General features: G+C 47.2%; 2 protein-coding genes across 6 annotated transcripts in view; one reads left to right on the forward strand and one right to left on the reverse strand.

Moving 5' to 3' along the window:
- Positions 1-7,828: 7,828 nt before the first annotated feature.
- MED8 (mediator complex subunit 8) lies at positions 7,829-17,546 on the reverse strand. The gene is made up of 7 exons (XM_071436509.1): positions 17,447-17,546; positions 14,639-14,757; positions 13,478-13,622; positions 13,023-13,163; positions 12,533-12,614; positions 11,328-11,576; positions 7,829-8,299 (listed from the first exon to the last, which is right to left on the reverse strand). The coding sequence occupies exons 1-7, from the start codon at positions 17,537-17,539 to the stop codon at positions 8,235-8,237; spliced, it is 894 nt and encodes a 297-aa protein (XP_071292610.1). The 5' UTR covers positions 17,540-17,546; the 3' UTR covers positions 7,829-8,234.
- The window catches only part of SZT2 (SZT2 subunit of KICSTOR complex), a 55,807-nt gene continuing 51,589 nt past the window's right edge, over positions 17,518-21,735 (forward strand). For all 5 annotated transcript variants that reach the window (XM_071436501.1, XM_071436504.1, XM_071436503.1 and 2 more), the window contains exons 1-5: positions 17,518-17,567; positions 17,780-17,905; positions 18,065-18,238; positions 18,583-18,753; positions 20,596-20,727. In XM_071436501.1, coding sequence (XP_071292602.1) covers positions 17,538-17,567; positions 17,780-17,905; positions 18,065-18,238; positions 18,583-18,753; positions 20,596-20,727 — 633 coding nt within the window. In that variant the 5' untranslated portion in view covers positions 17,518-17,537. The remainder of the gene's footprint in view (positions 17,568-17,779; positions 17,906-18,064; positions 18,239-18,582; positions 18,754-20,595; positions 20,728-21,735) is intronic.

Here is a 21,735-nt window from a genome sequence, read left to right on the forward strand (position 1 = left end):
GCCACTAAAAGTGGTGAGATGACACCTCTCAGCACCTGAAGGCCCATTAAATGCCATCATGTCACTCTGCAATTTCAGTAAGTGGAGGTGGGCAGGTAGGCCATGCCTGGGCATGTGTTCAGGCTGATGTGTTGCCTCCTTCCACGGCTGATATCACGATTAAGTGACTCACCTTGTGAAAAATTTTTGTTATTTGTGCTGATTACATTGTAGTGGCAGTAAAGGCCAAATACCCCATCACTGTTGCCCTCTTCCCTTAAGCCAAAAGAAATGCTTGCATTCCTGGAATCTGAGGTCCTTATAAGCCCCTCAAGCTGCAAGCAAACAACTCACAACATTTCTGTAGCCAACAGCATGAAATGACCCTGCTGAAACCCCTGTTGTAACATGACACTTAGATTTACATTAAAATATCAACCTGCAAAAAGGCACTCCCTGAGATGGAAGGGGCAGTGTGAGCATCACCTGGGATCTTGCTGGCACTGTGGTGGTGCCCTGGAGCTTTGACAGCAGACTTTCATCCTGGTGTGTTTAATTGCTGGACTTTGCCTCCAGCTGGGGTGGGCAGCACACATGACTGTTGTTTCCCACTGGGACAAGAATTCTTTGTCAGCTGCATAGCAGCCTCTCCAGCGTGAGCCCTGCCACCCACCTCCATGGGCTGGCAGCACTACTCCAGCAATACAGGGCACCCTGGGGTCCTCCACAGATGTGCCAGAAGTCTCAGCCCACTCTGAACCTGTTAAAGCATCCTTACTTGTTCCTGTGGCCTAGAAGATAGTCTTATGGAATAATGGTGCTTGTTTCAAATCCATGAAATCATGGGGCAGGGGGAGGGAAAGAAGACAAGCCATAGCCAGAGCAAGGTGTCTGAGGATCCTAAAAGCCTGGAGAAGCCCATTCTTCAGTGTCTCTGCATGGCAGCAGGCATGGCAGGACCATCTCAAGGCCCAGAGTGCACTGGCAGGAGGCTGGAAAGGGTCAGGAGGTCGGCAGGTTTCAGGACATGCAGCTCAACAGGAGTCCTTGGTTACTGTACAAGTATTGGTGCCTGGCCACAGGCCACAGCTTGGCGGATGACCACAGGGACTCTGGGAGCTCTGTCTCTTGTAGGGACATGAAAACTGCCCCTTCTCAGGGACCTTTCAAGGCTGGGCACATGGGCACATGCTCCTGAAGAGAGAAAAAGCAGGTGATGAGAAAGCCATGGTCCTGCTCATCCCGAGTCCCCTTTCCATACGAAGTAACTTCATATTACTTCTGCAATTTAAAGCCCACAGGAGCTGATCATCTCTGGCAACCTGTCCCAGACTGCCTGGAGCCTGAGGGAGCAGCTTGGTGAAGCTGGGTGACTTCTTCACTCGGGCAGTGGGAATCACAGTCAGATTTGGTGACTCGACACCCATATGTCACGCTCCACAGCTGTGTTCCAGGGCTGTCCTCCTAACTTGTGGAACAGCGGTGCCATGCAGCTCCATGGAGTGACCAAAGGTAGAAGAAAAGACCCCCCCAAGTGCTTCAGGCTGTGCTGGGGACTTTCCTGAGAAGATTTTGCCTTGACCTTAAGTAGCCACAGAGTCTCAGCAGAGGCTGCCCAGGGCAGGGGTTGCAGGTGCTGCACCTCGGCCATGGGGCAGTGGGGTGTGAGCTGCAAGGCGTCAGGCTGAGCACACTGCTGGTCACTCCACAGGGACTAAGCCATAGAAGGATATTGTCAGAGCAGAGGATTGTTCTGGGAGAACAGGCTGCACAAAGAGGAATTGTTTTGCCATGAAATGAGGCCATGTTTAGCTCCAGCCAGGGCTGGGCTTTGCCTGCCTGTCTGGGCTGCAGGCTGGCAGGGGATACTCTCCTCTCTGGCCTGCCTGGCATCTTCTCTGCTTCTGAGGTTGTCCACTGACACAGTCAGCAGCACAAGTACATGCCGTGAGACCCAAAGTAGGTAGGGAGAAAAAGGAAATTGAGGGATAAGAAAACTTGTGGCAGGTCTGCCATGGCCCACTGCACCTGCCTGGCAGGTCCAAGGGGCACAGGGAAAGGGGAGAGTAGGAGTAGGGCAGCTCCCATGGCAAGGGGCTGCACTGGTTCTCCCAGTAACAGGTGTATACTCATCTCTCCAAAAAGTATTGTTGATGGCCTCCCTGAATGTGTGTGAGGGGACAAGCATCTTACACCTGAGCTCCAGCAAGACATACCAGAGAGCACAGGACACAGAGGCAAAGGGAGAGGGAGCTGCGTGCTCAAAACGTGGGTTGGAACACTCCTGTAATTTCCTATTGGTTTTACTCCCTGTGTGAGTGAATCCCAACATTTAAGAGGAATGGTGGTTGCACCCACAGAAGCATTCTGTGAGTCATTACTTCCCCAGCAGCTGCAGTGGGGCTTCCGCAGCCAGGACTGCCCGGCTCCTCCCGCCGCGGCCCCGGGGCTGCCCGGCTCCCTGCCAGCTGCGGGGGGCTGCACACGTGGGAGCTCCCGCACATCCCCATGTGAAATCAAGTCACAACCTGATGCATTGTTCTGCTGACAGAGCAAAACAGGCTGTGCCATCATGACAACGATGATGATGAAGATGATGATTGATGCTGTTTCTACTGCTGTGATGTCCTTGAGAGCCTAAATACACAAAAACAAGACAGCCAAAATTGGTTCCACAATCCCACTCATGCAGAACATGTTTCTCAGGGGGATGCAAACCGTTCCTGTACTATCTACTGCCACAGGCTCTTGGGGCAGTGCTTTGAAGTCCCGCCACACTGCTGCAGCAGAGCAGGAGACAAGAGCTGTCTCTCATATCACACAGCAGGACCCCGACTTCAGTACCAAAAATAAACTCCACATAAACATCCGCTGCACGTTTCAAAGGCAAATTCCCGTGGGAGCAGCACACCTCTGTGCTGCAGGCCAAGGTGGGCAGAGCCCAAGACTGGCACGTGGCAGTGGGAGACAGACACCTCCCACCAAAGCCACCTGGCAAACAGGCATAGAGGGGGCAGGTCTGCCTTCAAAAGAGGAACATCCTGGGAAATGCTGCAGCTTTGAAATAACACTCACAGACAGCAATGCCCCAAAGCATGGCCTTTACCCCAATGCATGGCCAGCAAATAAAAAACTTCATGCAAAAGTACCCTGGGGCACAGCCTTTACTCAGAGGAAAGCAGCTGCCATACCAGGCTGGACTTAGCACCCACTGCTATTTCAGTGCAGAAACTGCTTGGACACAATGGTAGCAAAGGGAGAAGGCTTAGAATCAGCAGGTAAATCAATGACAGAATCTGAGCAGCAGTGATAAGATAGCTGCTGCAGGAACTACAGCTCTTGAACCCCTGACTTTAGAAAATATGCATCTCAGTCAGAAATATACATGCAGTGATTTCCTTTTTTTAAAAAACACACACCAAAAAATAAAAAGGACAAAGGCTTCTCCTTCAGAGGAGCCAGACAGCATGCTTTGCATTACACTTATGTACAGGGTTACCCCTAGGGAAACTGCAGGAGGTTTTCATTAATTTCTAAGTGCAGGTTTCCACCAAGGCAGTGTTCCTGGATCCAGCCAGAGAGCTGCAATATCATAGGAACAATAAATAAACTGTGGAATCACATCAGCTTGAACTATTTTTATGGCATGTATTACAAACACATCCAAACATCCCATTTCTTGAGCACGAGCTTTTACCACCACAGCATCTCTGTGAGGTACAAAGTGGTAACATTTTATGTCTAAGACAGTTGAAGATTTATTGCCCTTGTGTGGAAGGAGGAGATCCATGGGATTTTTTGAAAACAGCTGTGTATTCATTCGTAGGCACCAGCTGTCACACAGACAGGCTCTGCCTCTCCTGGGGCCACCAAGCTCATGCAGGGAGCCTGGGGAAAAGCAAAGACCCAGACGGGGGAGTTGCTTCCACCACTTGACCACTTACCCTATGGTTGTGCCTTTGACTTCCAAGCAGTCTCTGAGCTTTTCACAGGTCAGTTAAAATGCATCTTCTGCTGCTGTTTCCATGTGCTTGTCTCTCCTCAGTCAGCTGCAGGTGAAGCTGCTTTGGAAACAATGCAGATTAAAAACTTGGCTGAACACCCTTTGGCAGCACTCACCCCATTATCTTGCTTCTTAGCATAAAAAGTGCTCTGGCTTTCTCAACCCAACCACCACAAGACTTCTTCTTTGGTCCTAGATGTTTCTGGCAGAAAGATCCTATCCTAGCAGGAGGATGGAAACCAACCCTGCAGCGCACACCAAAACCTTGCCTTACCTGTGGTATGGATCTGAAAAGTTCCCCTCACTCCTCTGTCCCCCTATCTTTTCAGTTGCTTCTTCCCTCACACCTCACACACTTCACTTCCACTATAAAGGCTTAATGACATCCACTTAAAAGATCTGTAAGTTAAAAAAACAAACAAAATGTTATGTTTTGCTTGTTTAAACAGAAAACATCTGTGTGAACATTGCTGCTTGGGGACGGGACAAGAGAACAAACAAGCAGCAGGTGTTTGTCGTGCTGATCACTGGATGCAGAGAGGTGCAGGGAAGTGGTGGCACCACTCTGAGCTTCATGTCTCCCAGGGATGATGCAGCCCAGGGCAGCAGCAGGACAGGCTGTGGGCACGACCCAGCATGGCTGCATGTGTGATACAGACTGGGAACAGTGGGCCTGTGGGTAGCTGGGCAGGAAGGAAAGGCAATAAATATCTCTCTCCTGCATTTGGGAGAAGGCTCGATGAAGCATTCCTGTCAGGAGGGTGAAACACTTTCCACTCTAACAGTAACTCAGGAGGATGTTAAAAAACAGTTGCATAAGGCAAATGTTGAAAACTCTTCAGTCTGGGTATCCTGCATCTAAAAAAATAACATCCATTTTTAAACATCCAAACTATTAATGCTGAGATCCAGTAACACAAGGAAACCTGGAGAAGCTCCAGAGAAGAAGCAAGTTGATGTTATGCCAGCATATTAAAAAAGTAAACAGGATGGCCTAGTAAACAGGTGTGTCTATTCAACAGACATCCTATGGAAAATAATGACCAAAAAATATGTGATCATATTGATAAAGACTTAAAGCAGAGAAATGTAAATACCAATCAACAAGGATTACAGACAATAAGTCTGTCAGACTAACATGATAAATTTTTTGGCACTGTACATCTTCAGTATCAGAGAGCTGGTACAGCAGTGTGTGCAGTCAAGGAACCAGCTCATGGGTGGCCTGGCCAAGTGTGAGGCAGGAGAGGAGCTGCTCCTCTCTGGGAGCAGGTACTGAGCACGTGTTTGCAGCAGGGTAAAGCTGGTTACGGGTACTGACGGGAGGTTTGGGGGGCCAGAACAAACCTGTGCCTGTCTTCCATCACTCTCCTGCACCTGAACTGGAGCCCAGACAGCCCAGCAGCACCTGCCATGCCAGGGCTGAGCTTCCTCCCTGCCAAAATTATCCTGCTTGGAAGAGATGAGTTCAAAAGGGATTGGATAAGGCAGGGGAAAAAACCACAAGAGTTCAGAATGGCAGCACATCCCATGCTCACAGGAAGTGTGCTTCCCAATCACCCACTTGGCTGCTGCAACAGTAGGACACAGCCTGAGCCTTTGCCCTGACCCAGAAGGTCACACTTTTATTCTGACACAGTGCACTGGGAACAGTGAATCCCTGTTGGACATGCAGACCACAGTGACAAGCAGTGGACCATGAATTCCACAGTGACTTTATGGGTAAAAGGCTTGTTCCTGTTCCCTGTTTAAACATTCAAACACTAGCAGCGACTGGATAAAAGGTTAAAGTTGCTCTACATCTGAAATTCCCATTCCCACAATTAGAATAGCATGTCCTGGTCCAGCGTCCCAAGGGATACAGATGCATAAGATTTGGATGTGAGTCAAGAAATGGAAAATATGCCTTAAAGCAAAAGGACTTTCATCAGTTCAGTCTGTCTTAAAAAAGGATCAGGAAAGCTCAATCATAATATCTGACTCCTCTGGTACTAACAACTCAGAGGCTCAGTTCCTTCCTGAGAAGATCCACTGACTTGAAGGGAATTAAAGAAATGCAGCTTCAGTCTAAGGTGAAACAAGAAAAATAGTTTCTAGAACAACCTACCAGCCACTGTAGCAGGGACACACCAGTTTAAAATCAACTGTTTTCCTAACAACAGTGCTCTAATTTACACAAGAACTAATTTGAGGCAGCCTGTGTCATGCAGGAAGTTACGCTGGGAGCCTGGGAGCCTGGCCAGCCTCCCTGCTTTATAATCTACGGAAAAAAACCTGCCTGTGTTTCCCTTCCTGCAGTCCAATTGTGTGAAAGGTCTGGCCTGCCCCACTGGAGGCGGTTTTGGGAGGCGTGTTACTCGGGCTAGCGTGGGCAGCAGGCAGCCATGCCCAGCCTGTGTCCTGGGCTGCCCGAATCGCTCCAGGCAGCTGCTGGCCCTGAGCTCTGGCACTGAGGCATTTTAGCTTTATAAGGAAGCCAGTCTGAGGGGACAAAGCAAAGCAGAATCCTAGAGCTGAGGCTTCAAGAATGATGAGTGCCAAGGTTCTGATACATACAGTATTCTGCCTTCCTTTCCAACCGAAGCAAGGACATGAGACAGAGCAGGGAACAGCCATCCCCATGGTTCTCATTACGCCACAGGAATAGCCCTGCAGGCTCCAATTCCCCGGCTGCCAGGCTTGGTTTTGCACAAACCACTCACACTGGAACCAGTAACCTGCCTCCACACCAGTTCCCTGCAGCAGTCAGTGGCATCCCAGAGAGCCAGGACCTCCACATTCATTAGGAGCAAAAAGCAATTCCAGCAGTCTGGCTGGGATGCTGCCACTGCAGACGGACTCATTTGTAGTGGAGCAGCTTTGCTATTGTATAAGCTGTTTATGCTTCCAGCTCAACTTTCTACTTCCCAGCTCAGTGCTTTTCAAGGGCCAGCATGTCAAAATGGGTCAATAACTGCCCTAGTCACAGCTTTGTGGACGGTTTTGTTTTGGGAGAACAGCTCACAGCCTCCACAAATAAACTGGATCTGATTAGCTCAGAGGCAAGCAGTGCAGGAGCAGCTGCAGGCTGTATCTGCTGAGTGGAGATTTCCTCACCCGAAGATTGCTGACAGATGCTATTGAGTAAAACACACTGCTGGCTTTCAACACAAGTCAGAAGGAAGTCCATGCAAGAGCAACCATAGGCAGGACATTTGTCCTTTAGGATAGTGCTATATGTACTGACAGGCTCCATGGGCATGTGCCCCACCCTTTTGTCTCACGGGAATCTCTCATTAGGGAGATTATATGTTACAGCTCAAGGGCATAGAGTAGAACAGGGATGGCTTCACAGTGCCCAGTTCCAAAGAGAAATGGGCCAGACTTCACAACCTGGCCCATCCAGAAGTGTCACAGTCCTGCTCACGTTGGAATACCTTTCTGAAGTGAAATACCTTTCTGAAGAGATAGATGAATCCTGAAGCAGCTAATAAACTTTATAGAAAACAGAAGCTGAGAAGCACGGAAGTGAAATCAGATCCAGCTGGGATTTGCTGCAGCATCAGAATACAAAAGCTCTGTGCTTCTGTTCCTCAAGTGCTGTCTCTTCTTACTGTGGGCCTTGAAATAGTCCTTCCCAGTATTTTGCTTCCTGGGGTAGAGCCATAATTGGTTTTTGATGCACAAGATGTTTGCTGCTTATGTTTGTACCCTGCTGACTTACTCTGCTACACCTCTTTACACACAGACCTGCAGCTCTAGCACTTGGCCTCCAACATTTTCAGTGTGGTTTAGACTGGAGCTGCTCTGTAGCCTCACCCAAAGGGAAATAAGAGTCCTTATGAGCCAAGAGATGGACACAGTGTCTCACAGTGAGTATAACAAGGTCTTTATTAAACAAGACCAAGTAAAGAAAGCACATACCAAGTGAACAAGCAGAAACAATGAGCTCTGTGCAGCTCTTCAGGGTCTCTGTCAGGAAAGGGTAGTGATCCTCCAGAACAGACCTGGAGAAGATGGCATCCATACCAGAAGCAAAGTCCTCTGCTCTGGCTGAACAGAGAAGTACTTGTGTCCAGGAGACACGGCCAGCAGCAGCTCCACACAAGCCACCCAGCACTAAATAAAATCCAGGGAAGGGCCTTATAAACCCTGTCTTCCCAAATATGGTGTGTGGATATGTGAAGGGACTTGGAAGTCCTAGAAGGAATCCAGGTGGGGTGCCTGCAGCAGTAACAAATGTGTCTGTTCCCTGGGTCTGGTTCATCTCAGCTCATCTCTGATACGGATGCATTGAGGCAGATTTTATATTTGTTTTTATGCCACTCGGCATTTTTCCTGCAGAGAGAAAAAGGAAAAAGCAGTACAAAATCAGTAATATGACAGGACATTTGCTCAGGAGCACACAAGACTCACAACAACTCTGTCAAGGCTTTTTCAGTTCCACTCCAGGCTCATTTGCTACAGAACCTTCCAGCTTCTGACCTACCCAATCAATCTCTTGCACAAATTGGCATCTTTCTCTACTGACAAATCTCCTTGACAATTCCTGTGTCCCCCTGCTATCCCATTCAATTCTATTCTTTTTTCATCCTCAGTAATCTTTCTCTTTGTCAGGAGGCTCCTGCCAGATGTGTTAGACTTAGTCTCATAGAAGTTGCTGGCAGCAGCACACACAGAAGAACCCAGACTGTGTCCAGTTCCGTTTCAGAGGGTCTCAGTAGCCCTTTCCCTGTAGCATTATTTATAGTCAGGATGTATATATAAATTACTAAGCCTCTCTCAGATTTCGTAATTTCTTGTAGCCACATCCACCTCTTGGGCATTATTACTCTCTGCTGATACCAATCTCACATGGGAGTGTGTTCAAAGACATCTTACTAGCAGCTTACAGTAAGTGAAGAGTGTTAGACAAAACTGAGATGATCTGAAAAATAAACAATGATTAAAGAGCAGCACAGAGGGATATTCAAAAAACACTCCTTCAGTGTCTTCAAACTGAACCAGAAAAAAAATAATAACTTCTGAAAGTTAAAATTATAGTGCATCAGGATGAGAAAAGATTTGATAAGCAAAAGCCTAAACCAATAAAGATTATTAAACTTTCTCAAACATATCCATAGTGGGTCACTGCCAGCAATGAATGGACTGATAGACATCTAACAGTAACTGATAGATACTAACAATCAGGAGACAAATACTGTTAGATATCACCCTAAAAGCAACAGTGAACCAAACTGTATGGTTAACCCACATCTGAGACACTGTGAGTGGTTGTGGTGTTCCCAGTCTTGAGAGCAACCAGAAAAAGTGCATGTAAGAGTGAAAAGGATGATCCAAGTTATAATTTTCACATAAAGTCATATTAAGGAGAACAGGACTTAGCTAAGGGAAAAACACCTAAAAATAGGTAAAGGAAGGAGACATGACAGATTTCCAAAACATGAAAACTAGTATGCAGGAGGTAACTGAGGAATGATTATTCACCATTTCTCACAACATGGGTAAAAAAAGAAAAATGCAATAAAATTATCAAGGAAAATATTCAAACATCAAAAAGATTTTAAGCAAAATGTGATAAAGCTGTGGGACATACTGCCATAGGTGTTGTAGAAATCAAAACTGTAATTCAATCAGGAGCTGCAAAAATTAATGACTCCTGGACCAAATGGTATCAAACCAAACTCTGGCTTAAAATCCCTAAAAAGCAACTGTGGTAAAGATAAATTTTTTCAGCCTCAGCTGTGGACACTATCAAAAGCAGAATAGTGAGACTGACTTTGCCCAAGCCCACTGTAGCTGCCCTCATCAAGAGGTACTGTCCCCATCACACAGGCTGGCCAAGTGCTCTCCTTACCAGCGCACTCTGCTAGGCCTGCAGAAGTGACTGTCTGCCCAGCCTGGATACAGTATCTCTGGGTATTCAGCCAGGAATCACAGGAGGTCTTCCTTGTTACCAAATTACAGTGGAAATTACTTTCTAACTCTTACATAAATACATATTTAACTTAGGATCAATACTGTTGCTCAAGTACCCATCTGAACAACAATCATTATATACAGGCAAGAAAACATCAATTAGGATATAGGATATCCTAAACTGCAATTAACATAAACATTCTGACAATACAGGGTTAGCCTGCAGGTCCCCCAGGCCAACCCCATTCCTGACAGCAGAGGATTTTTAAGTAGGAATACCAGAATAGGGCAAGCCTGCAGTGATATCCCTGCAGAATACCTATTCTGCTTCTAACATTGTGCCTCAGGGCCAAGGAATCAGAGCTGGTATCCTCAGGATTAGATGTTGACTAATTTTTCATCCAGAAGTCTATTTCTTTACTTCTTTTTCCATCTCATATAAACATTATCTGCCTATCACACACTAGGCAATGTGCTCTACAGTGTAATTATTTAGTATTCAGAAAAGTATCTCCCTTTCATTCTAAATCTACAAGCCCACATTTTGATTGGTGCATTTTCAGCAATCCTCCTGTATCATGGGAGGCAAATGAGGCCTCCTGCAAATGAGGCAAATCATTCCTCATTTGCCTGCTGTATATAATTTGGGATTTTATATGCTTCCAGTTTCTTCTCCCTAGCCCAAAGCTATGCCCACTAGCACAGGAGATATCAGAACTGCCCATAATATTGCAGATGTGGGTACCCAATGGATTTACAGAATAGCCTAAAGATATCCTGTTTCTCTGTTCCTTTTCTAAAAATTCCTAGCATTTGGCTTGCATTTCTGCCCCATCTGAATACCCAATTATTGTCTTTACAGAACTCTTCTATCATGGATGTATTTCACAAATACAAGCAACTAGGTTAGAGTCCAGGTGCTGGATGTGTAGTCAAATTTCTATGCCTATGTATTTCACTTTATATTCAATGCAAGTGTCATCTACTGCTGTTAAGCAAAGTCACTTTGTACAGGAAATCCTTCTACCTTTTTACAGAAAACTTTCTTTTCTTACCTTAAATAACTCATTATCATCAAACTTTTCCACTTTATTACCTACCCACAACTTAAATTTCACAGGAAAACCCCCAGTATCCCTGAAAACTACACTGTGATCTCTCTCCATATTGATTCCTATGTTCATTCACTAAGTCTATTATTAAAACAGTATTGCAGTGGGAGTTAAGAAGTTAAGAAGTTGAAGCTGGTTGGCTGGGATCCACCTCACCCTCTGAGCCAATTCTAAACAGGTATTACTCCTCTATTATAACCTGACTCATATCATTAAGGCCCAAAAGGAACCTCATACTTAGTCACATCTAAAAGGTGACTGGGGAAGAATCTCTACATCTGCATTTGTCTTTCCTGGTCCCTGGGTTTCAACTGATCTCAGATATGGAACTTTACCTGGCTGCCCTGCTGGTGCCATCTGCACTCCTGCCAGCATTGGCTGCTGCTGAGCTGGTGCACCTGTCATTGGGACCTGCTGCATGCCTGAAGCACCTGCAATGATGGCACCAGCTCCTGGCTGGCCTGACTGGACAGATGCCCCAGAGCCCGGGGGTCTCCTGTTTGACAGCCCTTTCCCAAAGGCCACAGCTGCTACCAGGGCATTGGTATCTGCAGGGTTGAAGGTCTGCTTGTTCTGTCGTAAACCTGTAAAAAAATGAAGTTAGTTTGGAAGTTATTTTTAGACTCGGCAATCAGGTCTAAAAAGTAGCATAGCTGGTCCTGAATTTACTTTTCTGCTACTTTAGTGCATGCAATAGAGATGAGTTTCTTACAGGCTGTCCTACAAGAGCCTCAGCAAGGTCAAAGAAGCTGCAAAATCAATGGACACTGGTGATCCAAGAGCTTTTTCACTGAGAGCAGGGCAAAATCTGCTCGTGGAAGGAGGACAGAGTGACCTAACCCCTCCATGCCCTTAAGAAGCTGCCACTAAAGGCTATTGCATGCTGAATCCTATGGCAGGTAACACTGTGAATCAGAAAAACAATAGCAACATCTCCTTTTGGAAGCTCATAAGCAAGGGGTGTCTGCAAGTTTTTTTGCCACACGTGCTCAGTTATACTGTTATTCCCAGATAGTAGACAGAACCTGTGCTCAGGTCCTGGGTCAAACATGAGAGTAAAAACAATGCCACTGCCTTTATGACAAGTGTGTGGCACTCCCAGGAATAGTGAACACCACAACCAGAAAAGGTTGGCCATGAGCCTGAAGCACCCATTATCTAGACAGGATCACACAAGAGCCTGCCAACATGGGGACTCCTTCAGAACATAGCTAAAGGGTTTCTCATTCACTGCTGCTGCATTTTCACAGCTATTTTTATTAATTAAAGTTGATTGGGAAATCTTCTTGGTAGATACTTATCACCTCCTCAAAGGTGGATGTGTCAAAGGGCTGGGGTGACCTTCACATTGCACCCCACAGGCTCCCTTCTCAAATTAGGGGGCTCCAGGACAGCCAATCTTGCATCTTCTGGAGTGTTTTCATTTGTGCTGCTCAACTGTGTTTCCCATACTTCAGGTTCTCCAATATACCTATTTTGCCTCTACTCTCTCAAATCTGCTGCTTAAACCCCACACCCCACTTCCACCTCAGTGACATACCTCCACTTTCAGATTCACGCTCCTCCTTATTGATTTTCTCCAGCAAATTTGAGCACATTTTGTTCAGACTTTGGATCTGTTTCTGCAAAATAAAAACTGTCAGAAACTGCCAGGATACCTCCAACTCAGTACAAATCAGCAAGACAAATGAATAAGCTTTCCTCTCCCCAGATCCATGTAACCAAATATAAGTGTTTTGGTAGCTGAGCTTAGAGTGCCCAGTGCTAATGCAGGAGGGCACTGTGGAGATGGGACAGCCTTCGCCTCTGACTGGCTGGAGGGCACCTCCTGTGAACAACCAGAGAGCTGGATACCCTTGTGAAACTGTGGAGGAAACCAAACCTCAGCTACGGTCAGCTCGAGAAACCTCAGACAGGAAAGGACACAGAAGAAAAAGAAAACTGTCAAATGGAAGGGTGGAAGAAGCAGTTAAAAGGCATCTCGTGCCCTAGGGGTAAGAGGCAGAAGTATCAAACCCTTCTTTACCTACCTGTGCTGCATCAGGGCTGATTCGAGCTGCATCTGTGATCAGCTGCTTCTCCTGCTCCTCCACCTCAGGGTCGGGCTTAGTTCGAAGGTGGTCAGGGACCACTTCATGGCTGAACACTGGCACACGCCCCTCTGTCTGCCTCTGCAACGGGGCACAAACCTCACTCAGAGCCTCTCCCTCCAGCCCAGCACCAGGCAGCTCCAGACCAGGGCACAGGCCATGGTGCTGAACAAGGCTACAGGGAAAGCCCTGATCTGGAGAGCCTTAGGAAGTTTCAACAACTTGTCTAGGAATTTGCACTGTGCCTGTTTAGTAACAGCAAGGTATTTATTAACAGCAACACCTCCTGTAAAGTGTATCCAGTGCAAGTGTTTGTAGGTGAAAACCCCACAGCAAAGCAGCTCTCAGACAGAAGTACTTCTTGGCCTTTCTGATACTCAAGGGACGTGTCTTACCATGATCTCCTCATCGCGGTCTGGAGACAGCACTAGCGGGATGATCACCTGGTTCCGCAGCAGCGGCGTCTTCTCGTGCTTTAGCACTTTATTCAAGGTGTTCAGCTGTCCTGAGAGCAATGCAAAGCTGTCCAGAACTGAAGGCCTGGAAAAGCAAATAAAGAAGATAGAACATGGAAAGGGGATGTCACATAGGGCTTTTCTCTCTTCTTCACTCAAATGGCTGAGGAGCGAGGAAACAACACTGTCAGTCCTCAAATCATCTGCTCCGGACAGTAAGCAGTAAAACCTAGGCTGAATATGGAGGTATGGACAAACCCCAGTCCTAACTGGAAAAGGCTCAAATGCAGCAAATACTTCAGGGACATTACAAGCAGTACCACTGAAAGTGGCAGTTGTGTGGGATTTCAGTAACACACACAGAAGCACTTTCCTTTCACCACCTCTCCCAGTGAAACTTTGGAGCAAGGTCTAAGAAACAATTTCATTCCAAAGCACTACAGTCAGGACAGACAACATTTATAGCTTGGCTATCCAGATTGAGAAACAATGAAGCTAAACAACTGATAATCTTTTCAAGGAGGTTCTCTCCAGCTTAGTCTGTGCTGGATTCATCAACTCTCCTGCCTTCTGCAACATTAACTATAAATGTTAACTTGTCTGTGAAACTTTGCTGCAGTGGCAGACACTAAGATTACCATATAGTTTATTAAGCTATGCTCCATATTCTCCAGGAAGAGAATGCCATCTTGCAAGGCTCTCAAACTGCAGTAAAGCAGAATCAGCAAAACACAAAAGCTCAGTTTATATCAGAGCCACAAAAAGCCAGAAGAGGTCAAGAAATGCAGAAAGAACCATTCCTCATTTTATAATGTATGTGGGTCTCTAAGGTCTTTCATCTGAGAACTTCTACTCACTGCAGATGCAAGTCTAGTTCCCATAAAATGTCTGGATTAAAAGGTGTTAGTGTGACTCTAATTACTCTACAGCATGAAGCCAATGGTTTTCAACTGGTTTTCTTGCAGAAGACGTGTAATGGTTCCTCCAGCACAAAGGTGAAAAGAAAATTGAAACCTATGGACAAGAAGCTAATGTTTTTTAATTAATCCTTTGAGCCAAGTCTGAAGAGCTCTGGCAGTGATCAACAGTGAGACACTTTACCATGTGAGTCGATCATACTCGTTCTCCAGCTTGTAGATAAAACTGACCAAGGAGTTCTTCAGGTCAGCCACCTGACTGATGAGTGCCTCCAGGGTCAGCTCCAGCTGCTTCTCCTCTCTCTAAAAAAAGGCAAGACAGACAAGGGAAGAGAACAAAGAAATTGTGAATCCACACCCATGCATCCATGATCCAATCTGTCCTACAGGCAGCCTCCTTTTCAGAGAAAGCAGAGGCATTGGAGATAAAAATCCCATTATTTCACACTGATCCCTTTCCCTTGGGTCAGACTACTTAGGCAAGAGACTTGTGCCTGAGACAAATGCTTGGCCAGCTGTCCTGCTAAAGATCTGGATGAGTGTCTGAAGACATCATCACTTGCACCTACTTTTCACCAGATCAGGCAAAGTCATCAAAACTAGCTCACCTTTGTAAGTCACTTAAGCTAACCCAGATCAAAGTAAGCATTCCCTTAGCCTTTTCTGAAGCAGTTGTGGGTGCTGTGATGCCTTCATCCAAAACAGTCTTTGCAAAATGAGTATCGGGACCGTGGACTACTGAAGACTCCAGTTTGTGTCATTCTTTACTTTCTGCCCATGTGACACTTTCAGCTGCCAAGGAAACTGGCAGCTCCTCCTGGCACTGCCCTCCTGTGACAGACTGGCACTGTATCCACACACACCCCTCACCTCCTGCCTTTTGCTGGGATTATATCGTTTAAGAAATCTTCCCCACTGACATCCCCTTCCAGGTGAGGGAGGATGGTGACAGACAATGTGTCAAGACTGGCGATGTGTTGCTGAAGACATCAAGGCATGTCCTTGACTCTTGCAAAATCCCTCTAAACTCTTATCTACTCTAACTTACTCATGCTACAGTGTTGTGCAAAATATAATTAAAGTCCCAGCCCTAAGGAACTGCTCGTGTAAATTGAGAACAGTACAATAATCCATGAGGAGGGTGGGACACAGCAATCAAATAATAGAAAGGGAATACCGATTGGAGAAGCAGATAGAGTGACTCACACCGTTGGCGTGCTTGCTATTGGGTTTGTTGTTGCTCTGTTTGAATACACTGGCCTGCACCAGGTCATCTGGGCTGTAAGCTTCATGGAGAGATTATCAGGCACCTTCCATGTTCATGAGAACACAACATTATTCTATTTTATTTGTACTCTGACAAGTCGGTAATCACTGATGGGACTTCATTTCACTTTAACAACCTTAAAACAAACAGCTGAATCAACCTTATTAAAATTTGATCCCCAGTCCATGGAGTGGACTCATGAACAGATTGCTGCTGGCTGTTCCACCTAGAGATAAAAGCACTCTCCTTCATCTTGCGATGGGACTAGTCAGTTCCTGTCCAATGAAGAAATGTGCCTGCAACAGTTTGTGTGCCCTGTGTTTGTGCAAGGAGGTTAACTACTGCCTGTGTTACAGGCTGGGCTGGCAGCCAGTGTTTTACTGCAGAGGTGCCGGGCTGTGCACCCACGGCCATTCCCCTGGCCCCCTGCCTGTGCTGATCCAAGAAGCCCTCAGGAGGATGAATGAATCCCCATTGCACAAGGAGCACTCTCACAGCAGCAGGGCACTCCAAGCCTCCTTCCCCAGGCTCTTCCCAAAGCCATCAGGAGCTGGAAGCAGATGCAAACTGTGCAATAAGCACACAGTAAGACTGGCCAGCGATTCCAAGGAATGCTGTGCCTCTCCAAGAGGACACTTTGAGGAGTTTGTTAGCAATGTTACATTGGCCCAAGGTAGTAAAGGTAGGGCTTATGGTTTTTTTTGATCTCCATATCAGAAGTACCTCCTGATATGGAGGCAAAAAAAACCAAATCCAAAACCCGAGAGGTAAAGGTGAAATTTAGAGTAGGTAAAAGTAAAACAATGCAGGCGGCAAAACAAAGTAGAAAAAAAAAAACCTGACTGGCAAAATAAAGGGGGAAAAAACCCCATGACTTTCTGTATACAAGGACGTTATCTGAGCTGATAACGTTGTAACTCTACAAGATCTCAGGATTATCTGAGGGTAACCCATGAAAACATCTGCCCAATCCTGGAAAGGCAGTCAAAGAAGTAAAAGCGACCACAGGAGTTATTAGGAAAGCAACAGAAACTGAGCATCATTATGTCACCACATAAATACATCCCTCCTTTACATCTCGAATACTACATGTCACTCTTGTACTCCCAACTGCAAAGGAATAGAGTAGGAATATGTACTGATAAAGGCAACGAGGATGATGAATATTCATAGTTCAAAAAAAAAAAAAACAAACCCAAAACAAAACAAAACTTGAAAAAAAAAACCAAACTGTGAAAAAGCAGTAAAAGACTAGTATGACTAAGTGGCTGAAACAAGGAGAGACAATGTAACAAGCTCTATAAACGAAGAATAGTAGGACAAGCTGTTTTCACTTTCTTTTCAAGCGGGACAGCCAGAACATCTGTATGAGGCCAGGCAGCTGCGCTTTCAAACAAACCAAAGGAGGTGGATCTTTACAGCCTGTCAACCTGCCTTTAATGCTCTTTTCTTTGGACAGTGCGAATGCCACAAATTCACAGCATTTCATAATTAGGTTCTTTTCCCATTAACAACGTTTCATTCAAGCGGGTCGGGGGCACTCAGCCGCACACACGCTCACCCCACAGCCGTGCAGCAGCAAGGGGCTGTGCACAGCAGAGCACCGCACCGGCTGCTCGGGGACGCGCTCACCACCCGCCCAGGCAGCCGCAGCCGCAGCCGCAGCCGCAGCCGCAGCCGCAGCCCCGGCCCGGCCGGGCCCGGCCCCGCTCCCCCGGCCCTCACCTGCATGGCGGCGACAGCGGCGGCGATGGCGGCGGCGGCCCCACCCCGTGGTCCCGGGAGAGCCGCACTTCCGGGGCGGGGCCGCGCGGACATGGCGGCGGCCGAGCGGCCCGACGGGGAGGTGGGTGCGGGCCGGGAGGGGGCTGGGGGAGCCGCGCCGAGCCGAGCCGAGCCGCGCCGCGCCGCGCCGCGCCGCGGGCGCAGGGGACACGGCCGCCATGGGGAGCAGTGGGGCCGGCGGCGCGGGGCCGGAGCAGCCCGGGGTGAGCGGCGGCGCGGGCGCTGTCCGGGGCTGCTCCGGGGGTGACCTGGGCCGCTGTGCTCCCGCCGCAGGTGGAGGAGGCAGGGCACGTGTTCCTCCTGATGAAGAAGGACTATCGCATCTCCCGCAACGTGCGGCTCGCCTGGGTGCTCAGCCGCCTGCACCAGGTCATCCGGGCCGTGCCCGAGCCCGAGCTGGTGAGTTGGTGCTCAGGGCTGCACGGCGTCGCCGCCGCTGGTGCTGCACCACCCAGCAGCACCTGCACCCTGCAGGGCATTTGAGCCCCTTTGCTTTCTCTGAGCCTTCCTTTGGTGTGGCTTGATGTTCTCTCATGTTCCGTTTGCTTGTGCTGGCAGGTAAATTCAGAAAATGAGCTTGATGTTCTCAGCATCCTGCCTAACGGGTGGCAGCCAGACGAGCCGGTCCAGCCCAGGCCCTACCTCCTCGTGCCCTCTACACGGGTCACCTTCCTGGCCCGCCAGTACCGATTTGTGATTGAGCTTGATCTGAGCCCTTCCACGGGGATTGTGGTAAGAGGAGAAACTGCCTCTCTCGGGGGTGTTCTGCGTTAAAACAGAACCCCATTTCTATTTGCTGAGAAAAGGTTTATTGCTCTCAGTGTCAGTCTGAACTTTTGCAGAAGTCTTGCTTTTCCTCGGAGGGAGCCATGCTTTGCCCCTGGCTGGGAGCTTAATGTTAAGTCCTGTTTCTCCATTGGATGCTTAATGTGTGACTTCTGTTTACAGGAGTTGTCACTTTAATCCAGCTGCCATTGCAGAAGGATGTTTCTTGTTGGCTCTGTGCAGTGGGACAACCACCAGTGAGACTGAAGGTCCTAGGAGATGAAAAAGCTGTTCCCTTTCTGTTTCTGTAGGATGACTCAACGGGGGAGATAATTTTTGATGAAGTGTTTCATGCCCTTTCCCGATGCTTGGTGGGATTGTTGAGACCCTTTCGTATCCCCGGTTCAGACATTATCTACCAGCCAGAAATCTTTGTCACCATCCAGGTGTATTCCTCCATCATTGGCCTGCAGTCCCACCAGGTAAAGTTCAGGCTCTGCCTTGGCATGGCGTGAACAGCTCGCTGTGCTGTGCAGGCGTCCTGTGAGCACAAGGGAAATGGGGCAGGTGGCAGCTGGGCTCTGCTGTCTATTATACTGCAGGGTTGTCTCACTAAAACATGTGGCCTGGCATGATGCAGAAGTGTGTGTGAGCAACTTCTCCTTCTTGGGAAAGAAGCAGAGGTTTCTCTGGAGAATGCTGCCCTCAGGCAGGATCTTAGAATTGGGCCACAGGGAATATTTGCTTCATGTTGAATCAGTGCTTATTGTTGTTGTTCTTGTTTTGTTGTTTGGGGGTTGTTTTTGTTTTTAATTTCTGTTGATTAATTATTTTTGCCTGTTTTAATTAGCTTGAAGCATTCAAGAAGGGCTTGTATGACCAAAAGCTTGTCTCCCTATTCCAGCTCTGTAGCAGAGATAATTGCCTCTTCCTAAAACCTTGGTTTTTTTTGCACTGGTCTGAATATGCTTCTTCTTGCTGAAGGGAGCAGCCAACCCAATATTGAGATTTATCAGTGAGATTTTACTTGTGTTGTGGCAGGTCTGTTTAATAAATTTGAGTCTGGTTTATGAGGCCAGTGTTGTTTTTGAAGTTCATCCTTGATCTCTTCCACCTTACAGTATTTTCACATAACTTATGTGTTTATGGTGGTGTATTTCATCCCTTTGCTAATACCAGGGGAAGTGTGTGGTAACAGGAGGAGCCTGTTAGTCTGTGCTTGTTCCCTCCCTCCCCTTCCCCAGCCTAAGCCTCCCCCTCCCTGCCTAAGCCTTCTGCCAGGGTTTTGTTGTACCTGAGGAGTGTGGCCATCACTTTGGTCTGTTCTGAGGTGCTACTGGAGTAAGTGCTGCAGGAATTTGTCTATTTGCCATTGATGTTTCGTATGTCATCTTGTGCAGCAGTCCTGCAGACCATCATGCTGTGCCTCAGTATCTCCCCTATTTACACTATATTGAGCACTCTGAAGTTGCTACATTTTTTTTTCTTTGGACCTCTCTAAATTCCCACTTCGTATATGAGGCCATGAACTGTGATCTCCAGGAACAACTGGATAATTCTGTTTCTTTTATGGAGGAAAAGGTGTATGTGTGTATGTGTTGCTCATCCAGGAAAGACTCTCTGTGGTGATCATTTATTTCTCCTGTGTCACTGTGAGGTCTTGCCCATATGAGGCTGAGGGATGTGGGTAACATGCAGCACCCCACCAATCTGCTGAGGTCTTTGTCTGCATGTTGTCTCTGTGTCTGGGTGTGGACAGGGATTGCCTGTACCAAGGTGACATCTGTAAACACAGGTGTCATGCCTGTCACCCTGGGGAGTTTCTGTGGTGGCAGGCTTACTCTTGTCACATCACTCAGCTTCTTGTAATGTCCACTCTTATTGTTTCTTTATTTTAATTTGCTGTTCCCCTTGGAAGATAATTTGATCAGTCTATAGGTAAGGTAGATTAGAACAAACAGGCCTTCCTTAGAAGCATCAGACTACAGTTAATGGTTTTTAACAGTGATCCCACATCACTTTCTCCTAATAACTGATTATCCTGGAGAAAGTCAAATGAAGCAGAAGTTTCTTGCCCAAGAAGGAGATTCCCCAAGTGTCACATAAGCATCTGCTGTGGCATGCAGAGCAATTGCCATGAGCTACCTCTGCTCACAGGCAGCTGCTTTTGAGCAGGAACAGAGAGGAGTGGCCTGTGCTGTACCTGTGCTTTGTCAGGGACGTGTTTGACCTTCACTGTGTAGAACTGTGTTCCTGCATACCATCTTGGGGGCTGGTGCTATAAAACCTTAACTTGATGCCTGACATGTGTGTCCTTGGGCCAGGTACTGTTCCAGGGCTGTCAGCTGGATGAGACGAAGCGTGAGGCCTTTCTGCACCAAGTTTACACACAGCTCTGTGCCTTTGAAAACAAAGTGGCAGAGATGCTTCAGCAACAGTATGAACCCAAACCACAGGTAAGGAGGGCAGGGGTAGCTGGGCTCTCTTGGCTTCCTGGAGATGTGCACTCTGAAACCCCTCTGAGGTGGGGTGCCAAGAGGAAAAGCAGCATAGGTGTGCAGAAGGAACAGCTAAGCAGTTGGTGAGATAATGTTGTGGGATCCAGCAATGAGACATGAACACTGAGGAAGCAGAACCATTCAGTGTTTAGAAGGACTGGTGAGGATGGTTACCTTCCCCAAAGTTAATGTGCTGTAAGACAGCCTGACTGTAGGTCATGGGAGAAATGGTAGGATGTGCTTTCTCTCTGAAGAAGGTGGAGGCAGAGGTGATTATGTCCATGTAATTAATCTATAAATAGCTGTGAATATGCCCTTGTTACATTTCTTGAATGAAAATACTTCTTTGTTACCATGAAAACTGGCCATGAGCTGAATAAACAGCCAGTTTTTTTAAGTTCTCCTTGAAATCTGTGACAGATGCTGCTTAGTAGCCATGGATATATGTATCAGCAAATTAATGACAGAGTCCTAGTATGGTGTGGGTTGGAAGGGACATTTAAAGATCACCTCCCTTGACCTGCTGGCCATGCTGCTTTTGATCTTCTTGTAGTCAAGGTCATTGCTTTCATGGCTGAGGTTATTTGGTCCTTAGTCAGCATAAGTTATTAGAGTTCAGGCAAAAAGTAAAAGAAAAAAGGCCCAAAATTACATGACCAAGAGGCTGTTGGTGATGTATTGCAGTTGCATATCTGAAGTACTTGAAATCTCGTATTCTAGCTGCAGTTTGTATGTTTCAATGCTAAAACTGCTGGCCCTGAAACAGAAAGTAGATTGCCGGAAGTAAATAACTCAGCTGGTGAGTCCAGATGGTGTTTTTGCAGTGCTTTGTATGCATTCCTGCTTGATGCAATATTTCTCTCATGGTAAACTACCCTGTAACTTCTTCCATGCAAATGGAGGAGAGAGACGCTCTTGCAGGCCAGAGGGACTGGTGAGTCCTGCCACGGGCTGTGGGGTGGAGGT

Source organism: Agelaius tricolor, unplaced genomic scaffold, assembly GCF_023055355.1.
Source record: "Agelaius tricolor isolate 1412-34295 unplaced genomic scaffold, bAgeTri1.0.p SCAF_11, whole genome shotgun sequence".
Taxonomy (NCBI): Eukaryota; Metazoa; Chordata; class Aves; order Passeriformes; family Icteridae; genus Agelaius; species Agelaius tricolor.

Coding starts and splice junctions, on each gene's coding strand:
- MED8 (XM_071436509.1), bottom strand. CDS start 17,539: ATGTCCGCGCGGCCCCGCCCCGGAAGTGCGGCTCTCCCGGGACCACGG. Junction 13,623..14,638: donor GAGTATGATCGACTCACATG/GTAAAGTGTCTC, acceptor TTGCTTTTCCAG/GCCTTCAGTTCTGGACAGCT. Junction 8,300..11,327: donor GGCACCAGCAGGGCAGCCAG/GTAAAGTTCCAT, acceptor TTCTCTCTGCAG/GAAAAATGCCGAGTGGCATA.